The sequence below is a fragment of the Mustela erminea genome, chromosome 2 (assembly GCF_009829155.1).
Source record: "Mustela erminea isolate mMusErm1 chromosome 2, mMusErm1.Pri, whole genome shotgun sequence".
In the NCBI taxonomy this organism is placed as follows: domain Eukaryota; kingdom Metazoa; phylum Chordata; class Mammalia; order Carnivora; family Mustelidae; genus Mustela; species Mustela erminea.
Genome location: NC_045615.1, coordinates 138767873 through 138789320, shown reverse-complemented (window position 1 = coordinate 138789320; position 21448 = coordinate 138767873). Strand labels below are relative to the sequence as shown.

The window sequence follows — 21448 nt, the reverse complement described above, 5'->3', positions numbered from 1 at the left end:
TGGACAGTCGCCAAGAGGCATGAAATTGCATGGATAGGCAGGAAATGATGAATGCTAGTCCAGGGTGACTTTAGGAAACTCGGGGAATCAGAGACAAGACTGTGAAGATAGTCCTGGGTTCAACTGTGATAAGTCTTGTAGAGCAGGCTGAAGAAGTTGATCATGACTTTGTAGGCAGTGGGGAAGCAGCTAAGAGCTATAAACAGAAAAATGATTTGTTTGAGTCTCTTTTTTATATCGTGTTGGTGCTCGAGAGGTGAAATTTGGAGGAGTGATGGACCCAGCAAGAGCACTTACAGGACACAGATTTGAGAGTTAATAAGGTTCTTCTCTGGAGTAATGCATGGTGAGCATTAGAGTGGACGTATGTCATAGACACTCAGATGTTAGTAATATTTTTTACCCAATAGAAGAAAGTTAACCCATCCATCCATCCATTCATTCATTCATTCATTATTCATTCATCAGTTATTAAGTACCTATTATTTACCTAGTTCCTAGTATGTTCAGGAGCACAGAAGTAGTAACACACTGCCCCTGCTTTGTAATGAATTTACAGTCTACTCTGGAGCAAGATATACATGCAGGAAAGGTAAAATAACACAATATCATGTATTAAGTATCAAAGCATCATCATAGCAAATCAGGACAATAACAATTACTGAGGGCCACAGAAATCAGAAATTGCTCATGAGGAAAAAAATTAAGAAGGGCTTTCCAGAAGAGATATTCCTTGAGCTGAGTTTTGGTGGCCAAGTAGGAGAATTGCTAGATAAAATACAGAAATAGCCACATCTGCAGAAGCACTGAGACATTAAGAACTTGATACATTCAGGCAAACAGATGAGAACTGCAAATTAGACACACGGCTGAAGTGTAGGAATAGTTTGTGGAAGGGGCAGAAATTAGGCTAAAAAGAGGTAGACGGGGACAGAAAATATAGAACTTTATGTGCTAATATAAAGAATTTTCATTGCAAAAGTTATTGGAGGATTTTCAAGTTCAGGATGAATGTCATGATTGGGTTTGTACTTTAAGAAGGTCACACTACAAAGAGTATAGAATAACTCTGAAGGTTGCTGGACGGATGATGGTGTCATTTACTATGGGAACATGCAAAGAGCAGGTTGGGGAGAAGGATTTTAAGTCCCAAATTTTTGATGTGATGGGCTTGAAGTGTGTGTTAATTTCCTAAGGGCTACTATAACAAATTTAGTCGCAAATTTATTTTCTCATAGTTCTGAAGGCTAGAATTCAGAAAATCATTAGGGTTGGTTCCTTCTGGAAGCTTTGAGGGAGAAGCTGATCCATGCCTCACTCCCAGCTTCTGGTGACAAGTCGTGGCGTTTCTTGCCTTGTAGAAACATTACTTCAGTCTCTGCCTCTGTCTTCCCAATGCCTTCTCCTCTGCGTGTCTTTGTCCTGTTCTCTTTTAAGAACACCAGTCATGAGATTTAGAGCCTAACCCAAATCCAGGGTGATCTCTCTTGAGATCCTTAACTTATTTATATAAGTTAAAACCCTGTTCTCAAAACCCTATTTTGAAAAGCCTATTTTCAAGTAATATCACATTCGCAGGTACTGGTGACTAGGACTTGGATATATTTTGGTGGGGGGACACTATTCAATGAAGGATAACTGTCTTCCTCATCTGACTAGTACTCTAGCCTTGCTTTGCACTTCCAAAAGCAAAAGGAAATGCAGAATTAAAGACTGTGTTATGTTGTAGAAAGAGCAAAAACTTTAGCCAGCAGAAACTTGGGTTCAATCCAGGCTCTATATTAGTTGAAAACTTAGGCTTTTAACCTCTGAGAGTCTTGATTTCTTTATTTTTAAAATGGGGATAATATGACCTATTATAAAACTGGCAGGGAAGTTAAATACTCATTCTCAGGTGTATGGTAGACCCTACTATTTGAAAAAAAGCTTAAAGATAATACATTTGGAAATGACCCACATTAAAGATGGGGTTATGTGAGTATAACACGTGCTCAGACTACAGCAACAGACACGAAGAATGGGGAGGTGACTGTCAGAGAGATGGACATCAGCAATGAGGGCTCCCAAGAGAAGGTGACTTTTCAGATAGTCAAAGGGGCTTCTGGCATCAAGAAAATCAATTACCAGGTATCTCACCATCTAAGTCAAAGAGAAGTTAGCAAAACAAAGGCAGGGCTTCTAGTCTTAAAAACTGGGGTACCAGGCAGATTTCTAAGATGTTATGAAGTTTCTGTCCTATGCTAGGCGTTCCAGGTAAAAGGACAAGTAAGACATGGACCTTCCAGTTAGAGCTCACCATCTTTCAGGTGACACAGACAGGTAAACAAGATAAATTACAATAATGTGCTACAAAAGACAAGCGGAGTTCAAGGACAGACCAGCTAAAAACTGCCTGTGGGAGACTGGGAAAGCTTTAGAGTGTGTGTGACATTTGGATGGATTCTAGGAGGATGGCTAGAGTGTGCCTGCCAGAGAAAAAGAGGAGCTCTTTCCAAGCAGAGGAAAAAGAGGTAAAGTGTAGGAAGTAAGACCTATGGTACCAGAACTGGAGGATCAGTCAGAAGCCCGGGACCAGAGCAAAAGTGTTAACAGACTTACTGCTGACTCCCTTTGTGCTACAATTTACAGTTATCCTGGTTAAGATGCAGGTTTGTCCTAGAGATCCTAGCAGGACTGAGCACAGAGATGTGAGTCAGTAGTCCTAGCATTTGGGAACGAAGATAAACACATTCATGACCAGTGAGCTACTGACATTAGCCAAAACCAGAGAGAAGGGGAAAGTTTGTGAGGGATTTCTTATGCAACAGATGATCTAATTTAAACTTCACAGCCATGTTCTGATGGAAAGCAGGCAGAGCCATGAAATAACAGTTCAGTCATCAAAAAAAGCAAAATTGAGCTGGTTCCTAGAAAAAGAACATTTTTGCCAGCTGGTCTCTTTGCTCTTTCCGGCTGACTTAGACGGCCCTGGGCCCCAAAGGTGCTTTCTAGAAGTGGTTTCAGCTCCCTGAGAAACAGCTCTTAACACCTCGGTTGCTACCCACCCATTGCATTGAAAACAAACAAACAAATAAATAAGATCAACGTTGGGTTCTAGTGTGCTGTGAGCATCTATTAGCTTGGGTTTCCCACAATGTGTACCGACAACACTGTCTCCAATAATAAATGGAAAATCCAACCCCAATACCACCGAAGAAAGCATCAGACTTCACAGGCTCTCCAAAGTTAAGCAGCATCCCTAAAGCGGCTTCACGTCCTCCTCGAGTCCTCTCACTTGCCAAGATTTTAGCTGGCTAATCGGCAACGTACTAACTTCCGTGCACCAGGACACCACCCCCGTCCCCATGTGTTCTCCAAAACGCCTCTTCCCACCCTGGCCACGGAGACCCCGGCCCATAATGCAAGGAGGACGCGACAGCTCGGGACCGCGCCAGCCCTCGGTGATGGGAACCGACGGCGACGGAAGGGGCGACGTCGTCGTCTGAAGCGCCCCTTCGGGAGAATCCAGACGCGGCCGCGGGGCCCCGCGTGAACACCCCCGCGCGGGAAGACACGCCGGGAGGCCACAGCGCTGGAGGCGGGGGCGGCGGACCTCGCCCGCGGGCAGCCGGAGGACTCGGAGACTTTCCCCCGGCGAGCGGAGCCCCCTCGCCCCCCCCCAACCCCCGCGGCCAGGGCGCAGGCGCAGACGCACGGGGTGCGGCCGCGGCGGGGAGGGCGGCGGCGCCGGGCGCGGGAAGATGGCGGCAGCGGCGGCAGCGGCGGCGGCCGAGCAGGTCTGGGAGCCACGCTGCAGCCGGGGGCAGGAGGGGTCGGGGAGGCCGCGACCGGCCGGTGGGGACCGCCGTGGGGCGGGTCGGCGGAGGCCGGGACGCGAGGGCGTGCGGGGGCCGCCGCGGGCCGGGCTCCGGGGGGCGGAGCGGGCGGGAGGAGCTGTCCGCCGCCGGGGATGCTGGCGAGGGCCGGGCGGCGGCTCCGCGGGCAGGGGCTCCGGGTCGCCGAGGGGAAGCCGGCGGCGGCCCTCGGTCCGGCCGGCTGCCCCTCGGCGGGGCTGAGGAGGGGTCGCCGCCTGAAGGGCGGGGTGGCGGCCGTGGCAGCCGGGAGCCTGCGCCAGGACGTGCCGGGGACGTGCCGGCTTCGGTGGCCAGCGGAGATGCGGGTAAAAATAGCCTGAGCCCCGGAGCCGGGAGGCTGCCCTGACGCCCGCCGACACCCGTCAGCTGTTGCCGGGAGGTCAGCTTGCGGCCACTGCTGTGCCTGCCATCCCTCCTACGCTGGCATCGGGTTTCTCCCCACCGCTTTGGTTTTGGAGATTCGGTCATCAGTTTAAAACTGCCTCTGTCCCGCTGGTTTAAAATTATTTTTTTAATGCTTTATCAACTATTTCCTGATCTGAATTGTAAACGTGTACCTCCGAGCAGTTTAAAAGACTATCTCCCCCCCAAAGCAAGCTAAACATTTACATACACATACGTGCATGCATGTTGCATACACATAGGTAGAGTTGCTAGAGTATTTTGTTGTAATAAAAATAATTTTCGTAGTCACTTTTTTCCTTAACTGTTATTTCCCTTTACGAAACTATGAGTGAGACTTTCCTTTGAAAAAGTCTCATTCTACAGCATTGCTGAAGAAATAAATGCGAGTCAAGTTGCCAGCATTCTGTTCTCAGAAGACTTAACTGCTTTGTATGTCACTGGAACAGTCATTCTAAAAGACACAAAAAAATAGATGAAATCCACCTTCAAGAAGCTTAAAGTCATACTGCCAAATAAATACAGAGAAATCAGCTAAGAGGGCAAGCTACAGATCATAACAGTAAATTAAAATCTAAGGGAATAAGAAAGAGTAAAAGGAGGCAAAGCTTCCTGGGGTTGTTGAGATTAAAATTGTTCCTTGGCTTCCCTGATTTCCCTCCTGACACCTCAGCTCTTATTTTAGATGGTTCTTTTTTTAAAATCTGCATCCCCTGTTGATGCTCTGGGGGTTCCACCAAGGTTCTATTCTTGCTTTTCACATAAATTGGGCAATCTGGTTCATTCCTTCGTTTCTACTCCAGAGTTAAACATAGGTCTCCAGCCTGAACTGAAATTTCCACAAGCACCCCAAACACAAAAATGTAGAAAACTGGATTGTGTCATATTTACCATTAAAAGGGCTACAACCATCCATCCTTGGTTAACCTAGCTAGAAACTTGAGAGCTGGACCTATCTAAGGAAGCTCAAAAGGGACCCACACTTGGTTTGATGTTCTGCTGTTCCAGGTGTGATATTTGAACAAAGGGCCCCACATTTCCTTTTTCCTCCAGACCACACATGAATATAGCAGGCCTCTACCTGAGAGTCATCTTAGATCCCCTCTGGGTCCCAGTCACAGCCAATCAATCACCAGGTTCTGTAGTTCTTCTTCTTAATGCCTCTCCCCATCTTCTCTTCATCTAAAGCTCCGTCAAGCCCTCCTTTGGACTAATATCAACACTTACCTGACAGTTGATATCTTTATCTCTAAACTCTTCTGTTCCAGTTCATCTCTTTTTAGTACTCTTTCTGACTTTGATTTTGCCGTAATGCAAATCTGATTGTATCGCTAACCCACTTTAAAATTTTAGTAGTTCCCCATCACCTTTAGGACAAAGTCCATTGTTCCTGACACAGTACTTAGTCCATTCATTTGCTGGCCCCAAACCATATCTCAGACCTTATTTTTTGCACCATTTCTATACTCATCCTCTTCCCATCCACAGAAACTACCAAAATTAGTTCACACTGAGATAACTTGTATTCAGAGTTTCCCTGCTCTTCTCTCTGCCTGGAATGCCTTTTCTGTGCTTTTGCCTGGCTTACTCCTATTTATCCTCCCAAGGTTCAGATGAAATCTCAGTCTTTCTTAAAAACCTGCCCCTGCTGCTTCTGCTTGCTAAGTAGAGCTGCAGTCCTCTTTTGTACCCTTTCAGCATTCTGTGCGTTTGCCACCACTGTTGAACTGCCACTGCTAGTGACCCGGTCTGTCTACTCTCCTGGCCTATCAGGAAGTTCACTGAGGGTAGGTGCTTTGTCTGGCCTATCTTGGTGATCTGAGGCATTTGGCATATAATAACTCTTCAATAAATCATAAATGTATCAAATTGAATATAATAATTTACATGAATTGGCAGAAAAGAGTAAAGAATGCATCCCAGGAGGGATCAATTTTGTCTTGTTTCTCTTTGTTGTAAACCTTTTATTCAAGCTCTGACTTTTAAATTGCCCATACCATGTCTGTGACAATTAGAGGAAAGTATATCTCCCTTAAGGTATTCTATGCCTTCTTGCAAAAAGTATCAAAGTGCACACTCCACTCTAAGATGTCAGCAGCATGAGTGTACCCTCATGCAGACACACAACCTACACAATACTCAACAACCTGTTTTGGGAAAAAAATCTGGTGAGTAGACTGAATTATCTTCTATAGAGCCTTCCTTGCTGCTTTGTGGAATTACAAAAATTGTATCTGCTGCATTATTCACAATGATTCGTCCTGTCATTTTATGTTAGGATTTTATTTTCCATAAACCCCTAACCAGCCTGCTACCTCTGCCACCACGGTAAGATTCCGGTAGCCTTCTCCACTCTTTCTTGGCAGATGACCTTAGCTTTCACATCCCAAAGAAAAAGAAGAATGTTTTCTCTCCTGGGTGTGAACTGTTTCATTGAAGTGGGAAGCCTATCCTGAAAGCCTAGTCTTTTCTCATGTACCCGTATCACTTTCTTTCCTGCCTTCTGGAGGGTCTCATTTCCTACATTATCCTGCCCAACTGTGAGATCTTCCATCTTTGCACCTCTTGGCATCTTTCCCTCCGCCGTCAAAGATACAACTCTTCCCCCAAATCGGTGGGGGTCAGGGGGAGGGGAGGTGTTTACTAACAGCAACCACAAAAGCACAGTTTTCCTCTGATAGTACATAATTCTTTAGCTATCGTCTTCTCTTTTTTTCTCTCTTCTCTTTCTAGACTGGAAAGTAGATGCATACATGTGATATCTTTTTAGACTGTGCCCAGCTTACTGGTTTGCTTCCCAGAGTTCACCTTTGAAGGTTGAAGCACTTCTTGACAAAACAGGTTCAGCAACACTACATATCCTTGGTTTTCCTACCATTCGTTGTATTTCTCACTTTCCACCGTAGCTGCACATTTAAATTTTCCCAAGACTGTGTCCTTGGTCACTTGTTCTCTTTCCTGTATGCTATTTTTCATAGTACACTGATGCACTCTTGTGGATTTAATTTACCTCGGGGCTAAGCTCTCAGATCTGTATCTCTAGTCCTGACTGATCGAATACCCCATTCCGTCCTTCCCCTTGCCTTTGAGCCATGTGGTTATTTCTCATTTAGTTTAAGTGCGACATATGCAGAGTCTTCTGCCTCCTCCATTCCCCATATTTAGCTAGTCACCATTCAGTAAACATGAGATTCTTTGAAGCTGGCTGCAAATTCAGTCAGCTCCTCTCACGAAGTATGTTTTTAATCTTTCCTTTTTCATCCCACGTTAGTTTAGGCCCTCATTACCTCATTACTTCAAACCTCCATTATGACAACATCCCCAGCAGCCTGCTCACTGATGTCCTGTTTCCTCTCTCTTACAAACACCCACACATTTAGCATCTTGAAATGTGTGTCATTCGTGTCCAGGAACCTCCAGGGACTCCCAGTTAAACAGACAGAAAGACTAGAATTTGTACCCAGCAGTCCAAGAATTTTCTCGACCTGCTCTACTTTGCCACTGTAATCTCCCTGTGTTGCCCGCTCTGACCCACCTACTTCCTGTTTCCTTGAAAACAAATGCGAAGCCATCCTGTGTCTCCTCCGGTTGGACCCCGTGGCATGAATTGGCCATGCTATTGATTCTGGCATCTGAACATACAGATTACTTTATTGCACTGCTAACTATTTTATACCCACATCACATTCATGATATCTAGAGAATAAGGGTCCTATCCTGTATTTCTTTAGTATTCCTATTTGTGGTATTAGTGTTTAAGCATAAAATATTTCATAAGTCCCTATCCAATAAGTAAGTTTTCTCAGAGCTCTAAAATATTTATAAGTTGGGTAGTATCCATTTTTATCCATTTTGTGTTCATAACATATTACCAAAAATACCATTCAACCATAGTGTAAGTTAGAGGTCCTCCAACTTTCTGGTCTTGGGTTATTTTTATGCTCTTAAAAGTTACTGAGAGGGCGCCTGGGTGGCTCAGTGGGTTAAGCCGCTGCCTTCGGCTCAGGTCATGATCTCAGGGTCCTGGGATCGAGTCCCACATCGGGCTCTCTGCTCGGCAGGGAGCCTGCTTCCCTCTCTCTCTCTCTCTGCCTGCCTCTCCATCTACTTGTGATTTCTCTCTGTCAAATAAATACATAAATAAATAAAATCTAAAAAAAAAAAAAAAGTTACTGAGAACCCCAAATAACTTTTATTTATGTGAGTTATAGTCATTGATATTTACCATATTAAAAATTAAACTGGAGAAAATTTGAAACACAGGAATACACAAGCACACATTCCATTAGCTGTTAGAGCATTGATGTCACATACAGTCATTTAGCCTCTGCAAAACTCCACTGAACATTCATGAGAGAAGAAGAGTAAAAAAGATAAGTAACATCTTGGTATTATTTTGAACACAGTTTTTACTCTCCAGGCTTCTGTAGGAGTTCAGGGAGCTTCTCCTGGTCTCCCTTGCCCATACTTTGAAAACTGCTGATAGAAGATAATGTTAGCTTTAGCCAACTGGGGTGATAACTAGAAAACAGTGTCAGCCTTTCCAAATTTTTTTCTTACAAAAGAAATATATATGTATATTACATATATATAATGAAACAAATCATATAAATCATTAATTAAAAAAAGATGAACCATGTGGAATATATATGTCAATTCTTACCCCAGATGAGCTAGCTGTACCCTTCAGGTTCAAAGCAGAGGGTAGAAATGTGTTATCAAGAGTCACACTAAAGCTTCTCCACTACCCCTCTAAGCATAACAACATCCTGAATTGGAGCCTACAGCTCAACATGACTTCAAGTTTATCCATGGAAAATATGTGTTTCAGCAGTTCAGCAGTTCAGTTTTCTTTCATTAGGAATTTGCACTTCATAAATAAATGCATTGAAAAGAGTGGGTATGGCTGTTCCATTGTGTTGTATTTTGTTTTTAGCAAAGTTCCAACGGTCCTGTAAAGAAGTCCATGCGGGAGAAGGCTGTCGAGAGAAGGAATGTCAATAAGGAGCATAATAGTAATTTCAAGGCCGGATATATTCCAATCGATGAAGATCGCCTCCATAAAACGGGATTGAGGGGGAGAAAGGGCAATTTAGCCATCTGTGTCATTATCCTCTTGTTTATCCTGGCTGTCATCAATTTAATTGTAAGTATGTGGTACAGAATTTTCTTTTTCTAATTACCATGGAGTGCTCACTTCGGCAGCATATATATTAATTACCATGGGGAATTTTTTAGTGGAATCATAGACTTTGTTTCTATAATTTCTTTCAAAACCCTCTTACCTTCTGCTTTTTTTTTTTTTTTAAAGATTTTATTTATTTATTTGACAGACAGAGATCACAAGTAGGCAGAGAGGCAGGCAGAGAGAGAGAGGGAAGCAGGCCCCCTGCTGAGCAGAGAGCCCGACGGGGGGCTCGATCCCAGGACCCTGAGACCATGACCTGAGCCAAAGGCAGCGGCTTAACCCACTGAGCCACCCAGTGGCACTTGACTGCCTTCACCTCGCCTAAAAAAATAGAACCCTTTCTGTTCTCATTGAGCTTCTCCTAAATTTAGTATTACCTCCTCAACCAGATTTTAAAATCGTAACCCTTGTTTGACAGAGAGTTATCTTTTGTAGTGTTGTCTATGTTGTTATAGACTGGAAGGATCTGGTAGGCGAGTTTACTCTAAGGTGCTGAAGACCTAATATGTTACCTTTTCCAAAGATACTTGCTTTTCTAAAGAAGAAGACTTAATCCAAGGCTGTAACTACCTGAGGGTTAAACTTGAACCCCTCTCTCTGGCATGTGTGGAGATGACATATGCCAAGGGTTGTTATTGGTCTACCTGTGACGGATGAACATGGGCCACAGAGGGTCTAAAGCAATTTCATTTATTTTTATTTTTGGCTCCTAATACTTTTAAGCCAGTCCTTTATACTTTATGTTCCTCCCAAACCTTTGTGTTTCATTCTTCCCGTACATTGGAAAGAGCTGGTACTGTAAATAGCTTTTCTAGGAGCACGTGTTCTGAATTTATTTTATTTTATACATTTTTGTTGTTGTTGGAAACTTCTGGTTAAGATGGAAGAATGAAGACATTTTTATCCCCTTCCTCTTTAAAAAGCTCATCCCAAGGTAACAAAGTCAAGAAACAGAAATACATTGAAGGAACGTGGGAGGCAACCGAAATCCTAAACCATAATGTATGAAGACAAGAAAGCAGGAGGAGAAATGGCAGTTCACTTACCAGAGAAGGGAACCTGTTCCTTTGTGTTGGTGACAGAGCCTTGCATAATCGTCAGGAATTGGAAATACAAGTACCGTGAAAAGCAGGAGTGAGGCAGGAATGGAAAACAGCTTTTCAAGAACCCTGTAGAAGCAGTCAGAGATCCCTAGCCTTCCTCTGCCTTCCGGCCAGCAGTTAGGCAACCTTGCCTTGTAACCCCACACAGCATGTCGTGGAAGGGAGAGGATTCTTCCTGCCTGAGGGGGGGAGGGGTGCTGGAAGCAGGCAGGTCTGAATCCTGAGTGCTGAGACCCTGTGTCCCAGCTCTCCAGCTCTCTTCTCAGTCTCTTTCTCCAGCTCCCTGGTCCCAGGCTTCTGTCCCCCAGGCAGGAGATGAGGTAGCCTGCTCGGGGAAAAACCGAAGCATCTGGAGAAAAAACCTGTAGATACTGACACCTGGCAAGTCCGAGTGGAAAAGCCACCTCATCTCCTGCTATGAAGCCTGTCACAAGCCCCACCCCACACAGAGAACTTTCTGTGCACTTTTTTAAACCTCACTGTTCAGTATGAACACTGAGCCACTAGGGATCCATGGATCTCTTGGAAAGCTCCCAGAATTGAAAAATGATGGAGACCAAAAACACACAAACCATGGGGAAAATAGGAATTCAAGGAAATAGAGAAAATACAATGAATGACAGAAAACTTAAAAAACTAAAACCAATATCTTCAGCGAAAAGAGAGGATATTACATCCACAAAACAAGGATAACATGCCATTAAGAAGGAGCTATTAAAGAATAAGAAAGAACTTGCAGAAATACATAGGGATGGATGGATGGATGGATGGATGGATGGATGGATGGATGGATGGAAAGACAGACAGAGAGATTGGCCGATAAAGAAAAGGAACCCTTCTAGAAAGCTCAATAAAATTAAAGAATCCAGGAAGTGTAACATTCTGCTAATAGGAGTTTCAGAAAAAGGTAAGAAGGAACACTGGGGAGAAAGTTATCAAACATATAAGTCAAGAAAATTTCCTAGAACAGATTGAAAACTACCATTCTAGGTCCAATGTCATGCATAAAAGACTCACACCAAGGCCATGACTGAAATTTAAGAAAACCAGGGATAATGAGAAGATCCTAAAATCTTCCAGAGGAGAAATAAAAGCAGGTTGTGTATGAAGAACACAAAATCAGAGATGTCAGACCTCTCAAATGCAGCCCAGCAAACCAGACCGCAAGGGCCTTCAAAATTCGGAGGGAAATAGCACCAACCCTAGAATGTCTATCAAGCTAGACTAGTAATCAAATGTGAGGGCTTATAGAGACATTTTTTAACCGTGCACACTCTCAAAATTGCCTTCACATACATTCTTTTTTTTTTTTTTTAAGATTTTATTTATTCATTTGAGAGAGAGAGAGCATGAGAGGGGAGAAGGTCAGAGGGAGAAACAGACACCCCGCTGGGGTGGAGCTCAACTCGGGACTCCAGAATCATGACCTGAGCCAAAAGCAGTGGCGCAACAGACTGAGCCACCCAGGTGCCCACATATGTTCTTTCTAAGGAGGACATTGGAGGAGAAGCTCACTTCCAGAAGGCACTAACCCAGAAAACTGAAGGCAGGGATGTGGGAAACTGGGTATCCAGCACAGGAGAGAGACAGAGAAGTTCCAGCACGAAACGAAGGAAAAGTTTTCAGTGACAGCTGTATCATCACAGACCCAAGGGGGAACAGTCCGGATTGGAGCAAGCACAGAGTTCCAGTAAGCTTTCCTGAGACAGAAAAATAGAACTCCTAGAATAAATTACCCGAGAGGTTTGGACTTTGAGAACCTTTTACTGAGTGACCTTTTATAAAGACTTTGGAGGTTTTGAAAATTTTCAGTCGGGTTTTCAAAGAAACTAAGCAAATGTGGTCCAGTGCCAAAGAAAGACAAGTATGAAACTCCAGGAGACGCAGAGTACAAAAAAGGAACTGCTCTCTTATTTACAGTATTTGGCTTAGCAATGAACAGTACTTACACAGTTGCAGTACTGAAAATACTGAACCTGGGTCTAGCTAGCATTCGAGAAGGGAGCTAGTGGAGAAGAAATATAAATGAGATAAATTCTCATCTGCTGAAGTAAGAAATTAATAGGTAAAACCTTAGATTGATGAGTGAAGAAATAATATAATCACATCACTTAAAAATCTGGAAAAATTCTAGATGAAATACCTAAAATTGTTTGAAAGTGGCTGTCACCAGACAAGATGTGGAGGAAGCAGAAGAAATAAGAAATTGCTCTTCTAGCACTCCTAGTACTTTGACTTTCAGCTATTTGCCTGTAATACCCTGATCAAATTGAAATGGGTTTAATTTTCAAGTGGAAACCCAGGTGATGTATTCATATCACTGGTGAGACATCTTAGGAAGTTTAATCCTCTGGCAATTGTCTTTTCTGTTTGTTTTCTAATTATGTTAAATGTGGGCTACCAATTAACAGGGGGCTTGTTTTCTCTTGTAGATAACACTTGTTATCTGGGCTGTGATTCGCATTGGGCCAAATGGCTGTGACAGCATGGAGTTTCATGAAAGCGGCCTGCTCCGGTTTAAGCAAGTATCTGACATGGGAGTTATACATCCTCTTTATAAGAGCACAGTAGGAGGAAGGCGAAATGAAAACTTGGTTATCACTGGCAACAACCAGCCTGTAAGTTCCCACATCAGTCGAGGGACATTAGAGGAAAATTCTTTGTAAAAACCTAGAGTGGATTATTGGAAATGGATATTTTCCTCGAGAGACTATTCATAAGCATATTTAATAATATTGTCGGTCTTGTAATCTATAAATATTACATGCTTTCTTAATATCTTAATAGGGCAGCATTTCCTGTAATAGATTAATTACTCTAAGAATAGCGTGTTCTTTCTCCTCCGTGCAAGGTAACCTGCAAACAGAGCACCTTCCCAGGTTGGAATTCCCTGTACTTTCTGGGAGTCTAGAAGGGAGTATGCCAGTCGAGTCCGTGGCAGCCCATATAGGTGGCTGCTGTAACACAGGTTTTCAGTGGACCAGAACCTCAAGGAGGTATTCTTACCAACCCCTGCCCGCCTTAGGTCTAGGTCCGTCTGTCTGCTGACCCATGGATTTGTGCAGAGCAGTGCAACCAAACAAGGGTATAAATCCTCATTTTAAGGAACTCTTTTCCCAAGTGGATAGAGAGATGCCGTTAAAATTATTGGAAGTTAGTCTATTGTAAAGTGTTTTTAATAATGTTCTTGATGTATTTTGGATGCAGCCTCCTTTGAAAACATATTCATGATAAAGTGTTTCTCTGTAGATTGTTTTTCAGCAAGGGACAACAAAGCTCAGTGTAGAAAAGAACAAAACTTCTATTACCAGTGACATTGGTATGCAGTTTTTTGACCCGAGGACTCAGAATATCTTATTCAGCACAGACTATGAAACTCATGAGTTTCATTTGCCAAGTGGAGTGAAAAGTTTGAATGTTCAAAAAGCATCTACTGAAAGGGTATGATTTCTTTTGTTTGCTTTATTGATGGAAGAGAATTACTGTCTAAAGTTACAAAGCGGGAGGGGAGTTTTGCTGGTTTATAGAGATGTGAGAGAATAAGTTCTGGAACAGTGGGAAGGACTAGTTAGTTCTAGATTCATCATCTGATCATTGTCAAGTCACGTCTCTTTATCTCAACCCCTGTAAAACGTGACTGAGAATTCTTGCCTTTCGTATTCCATGGGTGAAACTCCTGTTCCTCTGTCTCTGATAATAATTCTCACTTTAATTTAGAAATGCTTTTTATTGCCTTTTTTTTAATAATTTTCAGATTACCAGCAATGCTACTAGTGACTTAAATATAAAAGTTGACGGGCGTGCTATCGTGCGTGGAAATGAAGGTGTATTCATTATGGGCAAAACCATTGAATTTCACATGGGCGGTAATATGGAGTTAAAGGCAGTGAGTATTTCTTAAGAGTTTTAGAGAATTTGTAGATTCTTGGGCATATAAATCTATATGTGAAACAGTATACAATTATTTAAAATGGTAATGTAGTTGTATATTTTTTGACATGGGGAGATGTTCAAAATGGACTCTGAAGTGGAAGACAGTTATAGTTTGTGAAATGTCTCATTTTTATTTTTCAGAACATATGTACATTCATAAAAACCTAGAAGGGTATGCCAGAATGTCAACAGTGGTTGACTATAGGTAGCAGGATAACAGATGACTTTAATTTTATTTTTCATTCTGCTTGCCTCTTGTTTTCTAAAAAAATTTTTTACAACATGTTACCTGTATTATTTTAAAAGGCAAAAATAAATAAACTTCCAAAATTCTGGAAGAATTCTCAAAGTAAGAATTATCATAGAATTATCCATTCCCTGAAGTTGTGGGGTTTTGGCTTCTTTTTTATATGTATAATTTCTTATTTTTTTATTAACATATAATGTATTATTAGCTCCAGGGCTACAGGTCTTGAATCGCCAGGTTTACACACTTCACAGCACTCACCATAGCACATACCCTCCCCAATGTCCATAACCCCATGTTGGGTTTTTTTTTTAATTAAAGATTTTTCATGCCCTTTCCCAAGTTTTATATCCAGTGATGTGAAAATCAATTAGCAAATGTACAAAATATATTTTATTTACCCATCTATTATTAACTGCAAAGGAAAAAGATTTTGCCTTTATTATAACAATTGAAAAGTGAAGTTGTATGTGTGTTTTTTTTTAAAGATTTTATTTATTTATTTGACAGGCAGAGATCACAAGTAGGCAGAGAGGCAGGCAGAGAGAGAGGAGGAAGCAGGCTCCCCACTGAACAGAGAGCCTGATGCGGGGCTCCATCCCGGGACCCTGGGATCACGATCTGAGACGAAGGCAGAGGCTTTAACCCACTGAGCCACCCAGGCACCCCGAAAAGTGAAGTTTTGTCCTTCACAGATTATATCTGAACTTCAGTAGGTAACATATGTCATGTAAGGGAGCCAGATATCCAAAAACTGTTTACCTGCTTAGTTTTGATCAAAGCTTATTTATTCAAAATGTCCTTGGCCACCAGCAATGTGCTACTTAACTAAAGCTAATTAAATTATTTTACCAAGCATCATATATGACAGAAATAAAATTAATCCTAAGGACTTATAAAAATAAAATAATTATTTCCTTTTGTTTAAATTTAATTTAACTTAGAAAAAATAAGCTTTAAAAAATTTAGTTTTCCATTTTCATAAATAGCACTTTCCTCTAAAACACATATTACAATTTCTAAATAACAAAGATAAATACAAATGTGTTTCTTGCCAGAAACTCAATAGCAATACTGGGTATATTTTGCCTGTATTGTAGTAAGAAGCCATTCCTCTTAAGAGAATAGTGTTGAGGAAACATCACAATGGGGCTATTATTCTCAGCACTGGAAACTCAAAGAAGCAAGAGGTGTGATAGCCGGCATATAGCCATTAGCAAGTTACCTAAATCTTTTTTTTTTTCCCTACCTGAAAATTCTGTCTGTAGTTGATATGGGAAATATTAAGATACTTTGAAATACATATTCATACATATCAGTTTCTCCACAATTAAAGAAAAACAAGCCACCAGTACTGAAAAGATAATTAGCTTTATAATCCAGTTAATATCAGTGGTTAGTTTTTTTTTTTTTTAAGATTTTATTTATTTATTTGACAGAGAGAGATCACAAGTAGGCAGAGAGGCAGGCAGAGAGAGAGAGAGGAGGAAGCAGGCTCCCTGCAGAGCAGAGAGCCCGATGTGGGGCTTGATCCAAGGACCCTGAGATCATGACCTGAGCCGAAGGCAGCAGCTTAACCCACTGAGCCACCCAGGTGCCCCCAATGGTTAGTTTTTAAATGTATAGCTAATTATAAGAAAAAAAAATTTTTTAAGTAAGAATTTTATCAATTAAACTGCATTTAAAGAAATAACTGCTCTAGAGATTTAAAGAAAGTAAAATTAAATGACCACAAGATGGCAACATTGAAACAAAATTTCAAAATTCATCACAAGGACTCTGTTTATCCCATATGCATACTAACACTACATAGTCACTTAGCTATTAACATTTCTTCAAACCCAACTTTGTCTCATTGCTTTGAATGCCTTCTATAACCTAATGACTCTCCAATTTGGAACTCCTGCTTTAATCTCTTCTCTGAACCAAGACTCACATATTCAGCTGAGTTCTCCACTCCAGTATGTAATAGGCATCTCCAATTCAACAAGTCTAAAATCTTCATACCCTCTCTCTCTCCCCAAACATGCCTTTCTTTCAGTGTTCCCATCTTGTTAAATGGTGCCCATCAGTCCATCAGCAAAGCCTTAAAAAAATAGAGCCTGACTGCTTGTCATTGCCTCCACCACCACCACCGATGATATAAACCATCACATCCCGCCGCACTGTTGGAATGGCCTCCCAAATGGTCTGGCTGCTCTCATTCATTCCTGTAGTCAGTGATCTGTGCAGCAGCCAGAGTGATCCTGTCTCAGAGATCACATCACTTCCACATTCAGACCTCTCCCAATGGCTTCTCATCTAACTGGGGATAAAACGCAAAGTCCATTCCGTTCCCCAACATGTCCGGCCCCAAGTTCTTTCTTTGACTCATTTCCTACTACTCAACTCCCTTGTGCTCTCTGCTTTAGCTACACTGGCTTCCACCTGTTCCTCGAACACCTAGCACGTCTTCATACTGGGGCCTTGGCATGTATTGGGTCCTCTGCCTGAAGGGCCCTTCCCCGGTTGCCCACATGGCTTACTCATTTCATCTGGTTTCTGCCACACTGTGACCACCTCAGGGAGGCCTTCCCTGACCAGCCTGTTTAAATAGAGCACCTGCCTGGTCACTCTCTTTGCTTACCTTTTTTTTCCAGTGATGTTCTATTTATTTTACCTGTTCACCTGTTTATTTTCTGCCACTCCCCATTAAAACATCAGCTGTATGAGAGCTTGGACTTAGCTCTCTGTTAATTGCTGGATCCTCAGCACCTAGAATAATATCTAATACATAGTAGACACTTAATAATTATTTGTTGATTGAATGAAAAGAAAAAAAAGAAAAGAGGAGGAAAGAAGAGAGAGAGAGGCTTAGGAGTTCCCAAAAATAAAGGGGCTACAGTACAAGAATGTTCCTGAAACAGTACACATGGAGAAGAGAACCTCGAGGCAGTTTTCTTTGAGTGCCCGGTCTTCAAAATTATCTGGTTTGAATCTTGATTTGTGGTGTGCAAAAACATTAGAAATTAAAATTAATTTTTCTATAGGAGAAAAACAGTGTTTTTCTTCTCATCATCAGAAACATACCAGTCAGTAACTTTGTAAAAACTCTCTTAAGAAGTAACAAGTGAAAATGACCTGTGTCAGTCTTACGCACTTAGGAATTTTGATATAATTTTAATAGAGGGTGTTATAACTGTATTGATACACACTATGAACTAAAGAGGTCACTAGTTGAATCTTGACATTGGTTTTGTTTTCCCTGTTGTTGTTTTGGTCATGACTTTACTGGTTTTTTACACCACTTATTTTCCTGGTTACTATTTTGTTTTTGTTTATTAATTTTGTTCTCTCTATTTGTGGAGATAAATAAATCATGTTATTATTCTCCTGATAGGAAAACAGCATCATCCTAAACGGAACTGTGATGGTTAGCACAAGTCGCCTACCTAGTTCCTCCAGTGGAGACCAGTTTGGGACGGGCGACTGGGTGCGCTACAAGCTGTGTATGTGTGCAGACGGGACGCTCTTCAAAGTACAAGTGACGGGCCAGAACATGGGCTGCCAGATCTCAGACAATCCCTGTGGAAACACTCACTAGAAGAACCCGAGAGGTCACCCGCGTCTTCATATCGTGACTTTTTTTAAGAGTGTGCATGCAAGTCATGTTTTTAGAGAGTTCGCGATAACTCTCACCTACAGAGCACTACTGTACCTATTATGTAATCTCCATATTTAAAAGATTCTCAGCTTAAATTTGAATACATTTCATTAAGTTGTACTGATCTTCAAATTACAGTTCTAAAGTAATTATCAGAAGTGAATACAAGCAAAATTCATCTTGAAGGAAGTATTTTTAAAATCCCGCTGTTCCTTGTCTAAAGGATAAAGGGCTGAAGCAACCGTTTAGACTCACTGTAAGTACATTTGGTAAATGGGGATGCACCCACTTAAGGGGACTGAAAGGTGCACTGTAAGTAAATGTTACACGCTCTGTCTTTTGGCTTCTAAGAGAATGGTCTCAGATTTTTAGTGCATTAATTTTCAGCTGTTTTCTCAATGCAAGTGAAATCATTAAAGAACGTCACATATGTGGTAAGAAACTGTGGTTTCTTAGTTTTGCACTAGGATGAAAATACTCTGTAATAGAATATTTACTTGCTAAATATTGATGAGTATGAAATGTTCACAATGTGGTAGAAATTGAAACACCAGCTTTAATTGTTAGATCCTGATGTCAGCTGTGGTTTACATGACTCATTCTAGCCACTGTCCCAGGCACTGTGTCTGTAACATCGCTGATTTTCACCACAGCTCTGGATGTAGGGCTTATTATCCCAGGTTTTCCCCTTAGGAAACTGAGGATCAGAGGAGTTAAGAGACTTACCTTATGTCACACAGTATAATAGCAGCCCGGGTTGGGACTGGAGCTCACATGTGATTCAAACCTAAAATGTACCTGCTTCCAAATACTGTGTCCTTTTCACTATCTGCACTGAAGTCTTAATATTTAAAAATATAAAAAATATATTAAAAAATTAAGACAAATTCAGACTCACTTAAGCAGGTAAGGATCAAATAAAACAGCCATGCTTACTCTAGTTTAAAAAATTAAAAATCAATCTCATGTCAAAAAAATTGGCCAACTGCTATCAGATTTTAAACTAGCTTGTGCCAATCCAAAATATTATGCGATAGAAAAGTCCAGTTAGTCTAGCTGTAGGCTACTGCAGTTTCCTAACTGATGGGCCTTGGCCCCTGGGGGTACCTGAATTGGGTAAAAGGGTCACTAAGATATTTAGACCCTCAGGCCTCAGGGCAACGCAGTGCGAAGCTGGAGGCCATGGCCCCAGGCAAGTCCGCCCCACTGCACCATTCAAGGAGCACCCGTTGCCCTGTGCGCTGGGCCGGAACAAAGTTGGGCAGCATGGTGTGAAGGGTGCGGATAGAGAAAATTCGTCTTTAAGTAGATTTGGAGTAAGTATGAGAACTGATCTCTGCTCCTCATATCCCAATCCCTGAAGCCGGTTGATTTTTAATGTATTTTATAATTGACTTAAAAGGAACTCTCTGGTATTATTCATCACACACAGAGCATCAGGGGCCAAGTTTTCAAAATAGTTTGCTGTAAAATAAGCAGTAGAGATAAATCATAAGCCCCACTCTGCGTTCAAGTCTAACAGTATTCTGCTGTGGTCACTTTGTGTAGATAAGAAAATCGATACAAAGACGGATCTGCATTCAGCCTACGCACAGTTCTCTCTGATAGAGCAACCAGATGCCTTAGAGATTACGAGCAGTCATTAAAGTGTACTGAAGGAGATGAGCTTACTATATAATACTAAGTGCAGTTTTTAAATGAGGGGGAAAGTGAACTTTATTTTTTTTTTATTTAAATCCAGTTAGCCAATATATAGTACATTAGTTTCAGATGCAGTGTTCAGTAAGTTATCAGTGACCTATGACACCCAGTACTCATCACCTCACGTGCCCTCCTCAATGCCCGTCACCCAAGAAGTGAACTTTCTGACCTCTGAGTGTTATTAATTGTTGTGATAGTCAGAACTTATTTGAATATATGCAGTGTCATTTCATATTTGAATAATGTTCAGAAAAATCCGTTGGAATTTTCATTCAGACACATAGTCTATTTTTAATTTCACATTCTTGTCTGTTCTATTTAGATTTGCTTGGAAAGTCTCTAAATATTTTTGCAAAAACCACAAAACACTACGTTACAAAGTATTATTTATTGAGTATAATTCACGAAGCAATCTATTTTTACTCAACTCTTTGAGAAATACTTGTGTTTTTGATACATCTCCATTAAGTGCTTTTAACATGAGAGGATATTTTGATGTTTTTACAGGACTGTAAAGGTAACAGGTACAGTATTTTCGGACACTTTGCAGGTAGCCTTTGCCTTTTCACTGAGATGTAGACCTGGAAAACTCAAGGGAAATGAGATCAGGAGCAGACCGTCCATTTCACTTGCGATCTATTTTGCATAATGGTAAAACTTCAGCTCCTCGTTCTCACCACCAGATGGTATTTTTCAAAACCCGAAATGTTAACTTTGCCTCTTTCTCCTGGTTGTTCATCCCCTGCCTTGAGCACTGACTGATAGGACAGGAAGCAGACTCCGGGAAAGCAGATAGACAAAGACAGGCTCCCAGGAGAAGGGGGGTAGATTCGCGCTTGTGTAAATAACCGCACTACTTCAGAGAGAGGTCGCAATGACGAGGGAGACAAATGAAATAAAAGCCAAGTATTTCAGAAACCATCCAACAGGCAGCTGGGAAAATGCAAAACAACACACGGGGGGGGGGGGGGGACTGTCTATATATGGTCTGCAAGATTTAAATATATCCTTATTTGTATTCTTTTTGCGTTATGACAAAAATGAAATAAATTTTGTGTGATAGTTCTAATGATGAAAGGTGGAAGTTCTACCTAGCTTTGAAATAATTTTTTTTAAAGAGGGTAAGAATGTTTATGGTGCTTAACTTGACGAAAAGAGACCACTGAAATGCTGATATTTTTAGAAGTCTTTTAAAAAGTGTTGAGGGGGCAAAGACTACAAATTATGCCATATAAAAATTAACCTCTAACTGTTTTGGATTGCTAACCTGACTTTCAGTTAATTCAGTTTGTAATAACTATTAATGATCTCTCTTTACAATAAAGATTCTGTAAATTGTTTGCTGTTGATTTTTTAATGATTAAAACTCTGGTGGGT

The 21448-nt window shown here is 41.5% G+C and overlaps 1 protein-coding gene across 3 annotated transcripts; it reads left to right on the top strand.

The window, feature by feature from the left end:
• Nucleotides 1-1287: 1287 nt before the first annotated feature.
• Nucleotides 1288-20955, top strand: SGCB (sarcoglycan beta). 3 transcript variants are annotated; one of them, XM_032334285.1, is made up of 6 exons: nucleotides 1288-3440; nucleotides 9193-9402; nucleotides 12980-13165; nucleotides 13797-13988; nucleotides 14302-14433; nucleotides 18107-20955. In XM_032334285.1, exons 1-6 carry the CDS (start codon nucleotides 3345-3347, stop codon nucleotides 18308-18310), a joined length of 1020 nt encoding a protein of 339 aa, XP_032190176.1. In that variant the 5' UTR covers nucleotides 1288-3344; the 3' UTR covers nucleotides 18311-20955. The 3 variants fall into 3 exon arrangements, with proteins under 3 accessions (XP_032190176.1, XP_032190179.1, XP_032190178.1); XM_032334288.1 differs by lacking the exon at nucleotides 1288-3440 and adding an exon at nucleotides 3735-3776; XM_032334287.1 differs by lacking the exon at nucleotides 1288-3440 and adding an exon at nucleotides 6256-6424.
• Nucleotides 20956-21448: the final 493 nt, after the last annotated feature.

Excerpts from the sequence above, each read along its gene's own strand:
- SGCB (XM_032334285.1), top strand. The coding sequence starts at position 3,345 with ATGTGTTCTCCAAAACGCCTCTTCCCACCCTGGCCACGGAGACCCCGG. Across the intron at positions 13,166-13,796 it reads TCACTGGCAACAACCAGCCT|ATTGTTTTTCAGCAAGGGAC; the intron begins GTAAGTTCCCAC and ends GTTTCTCTGTAG. Across the intron at positions 13,989-14,301 it reads AAAAAGCATCTACTGAAAGG|ATTACCAGCAATGCTACTAG; the intron begins GTATGATTTCTT and ends AATAATTTTCAG.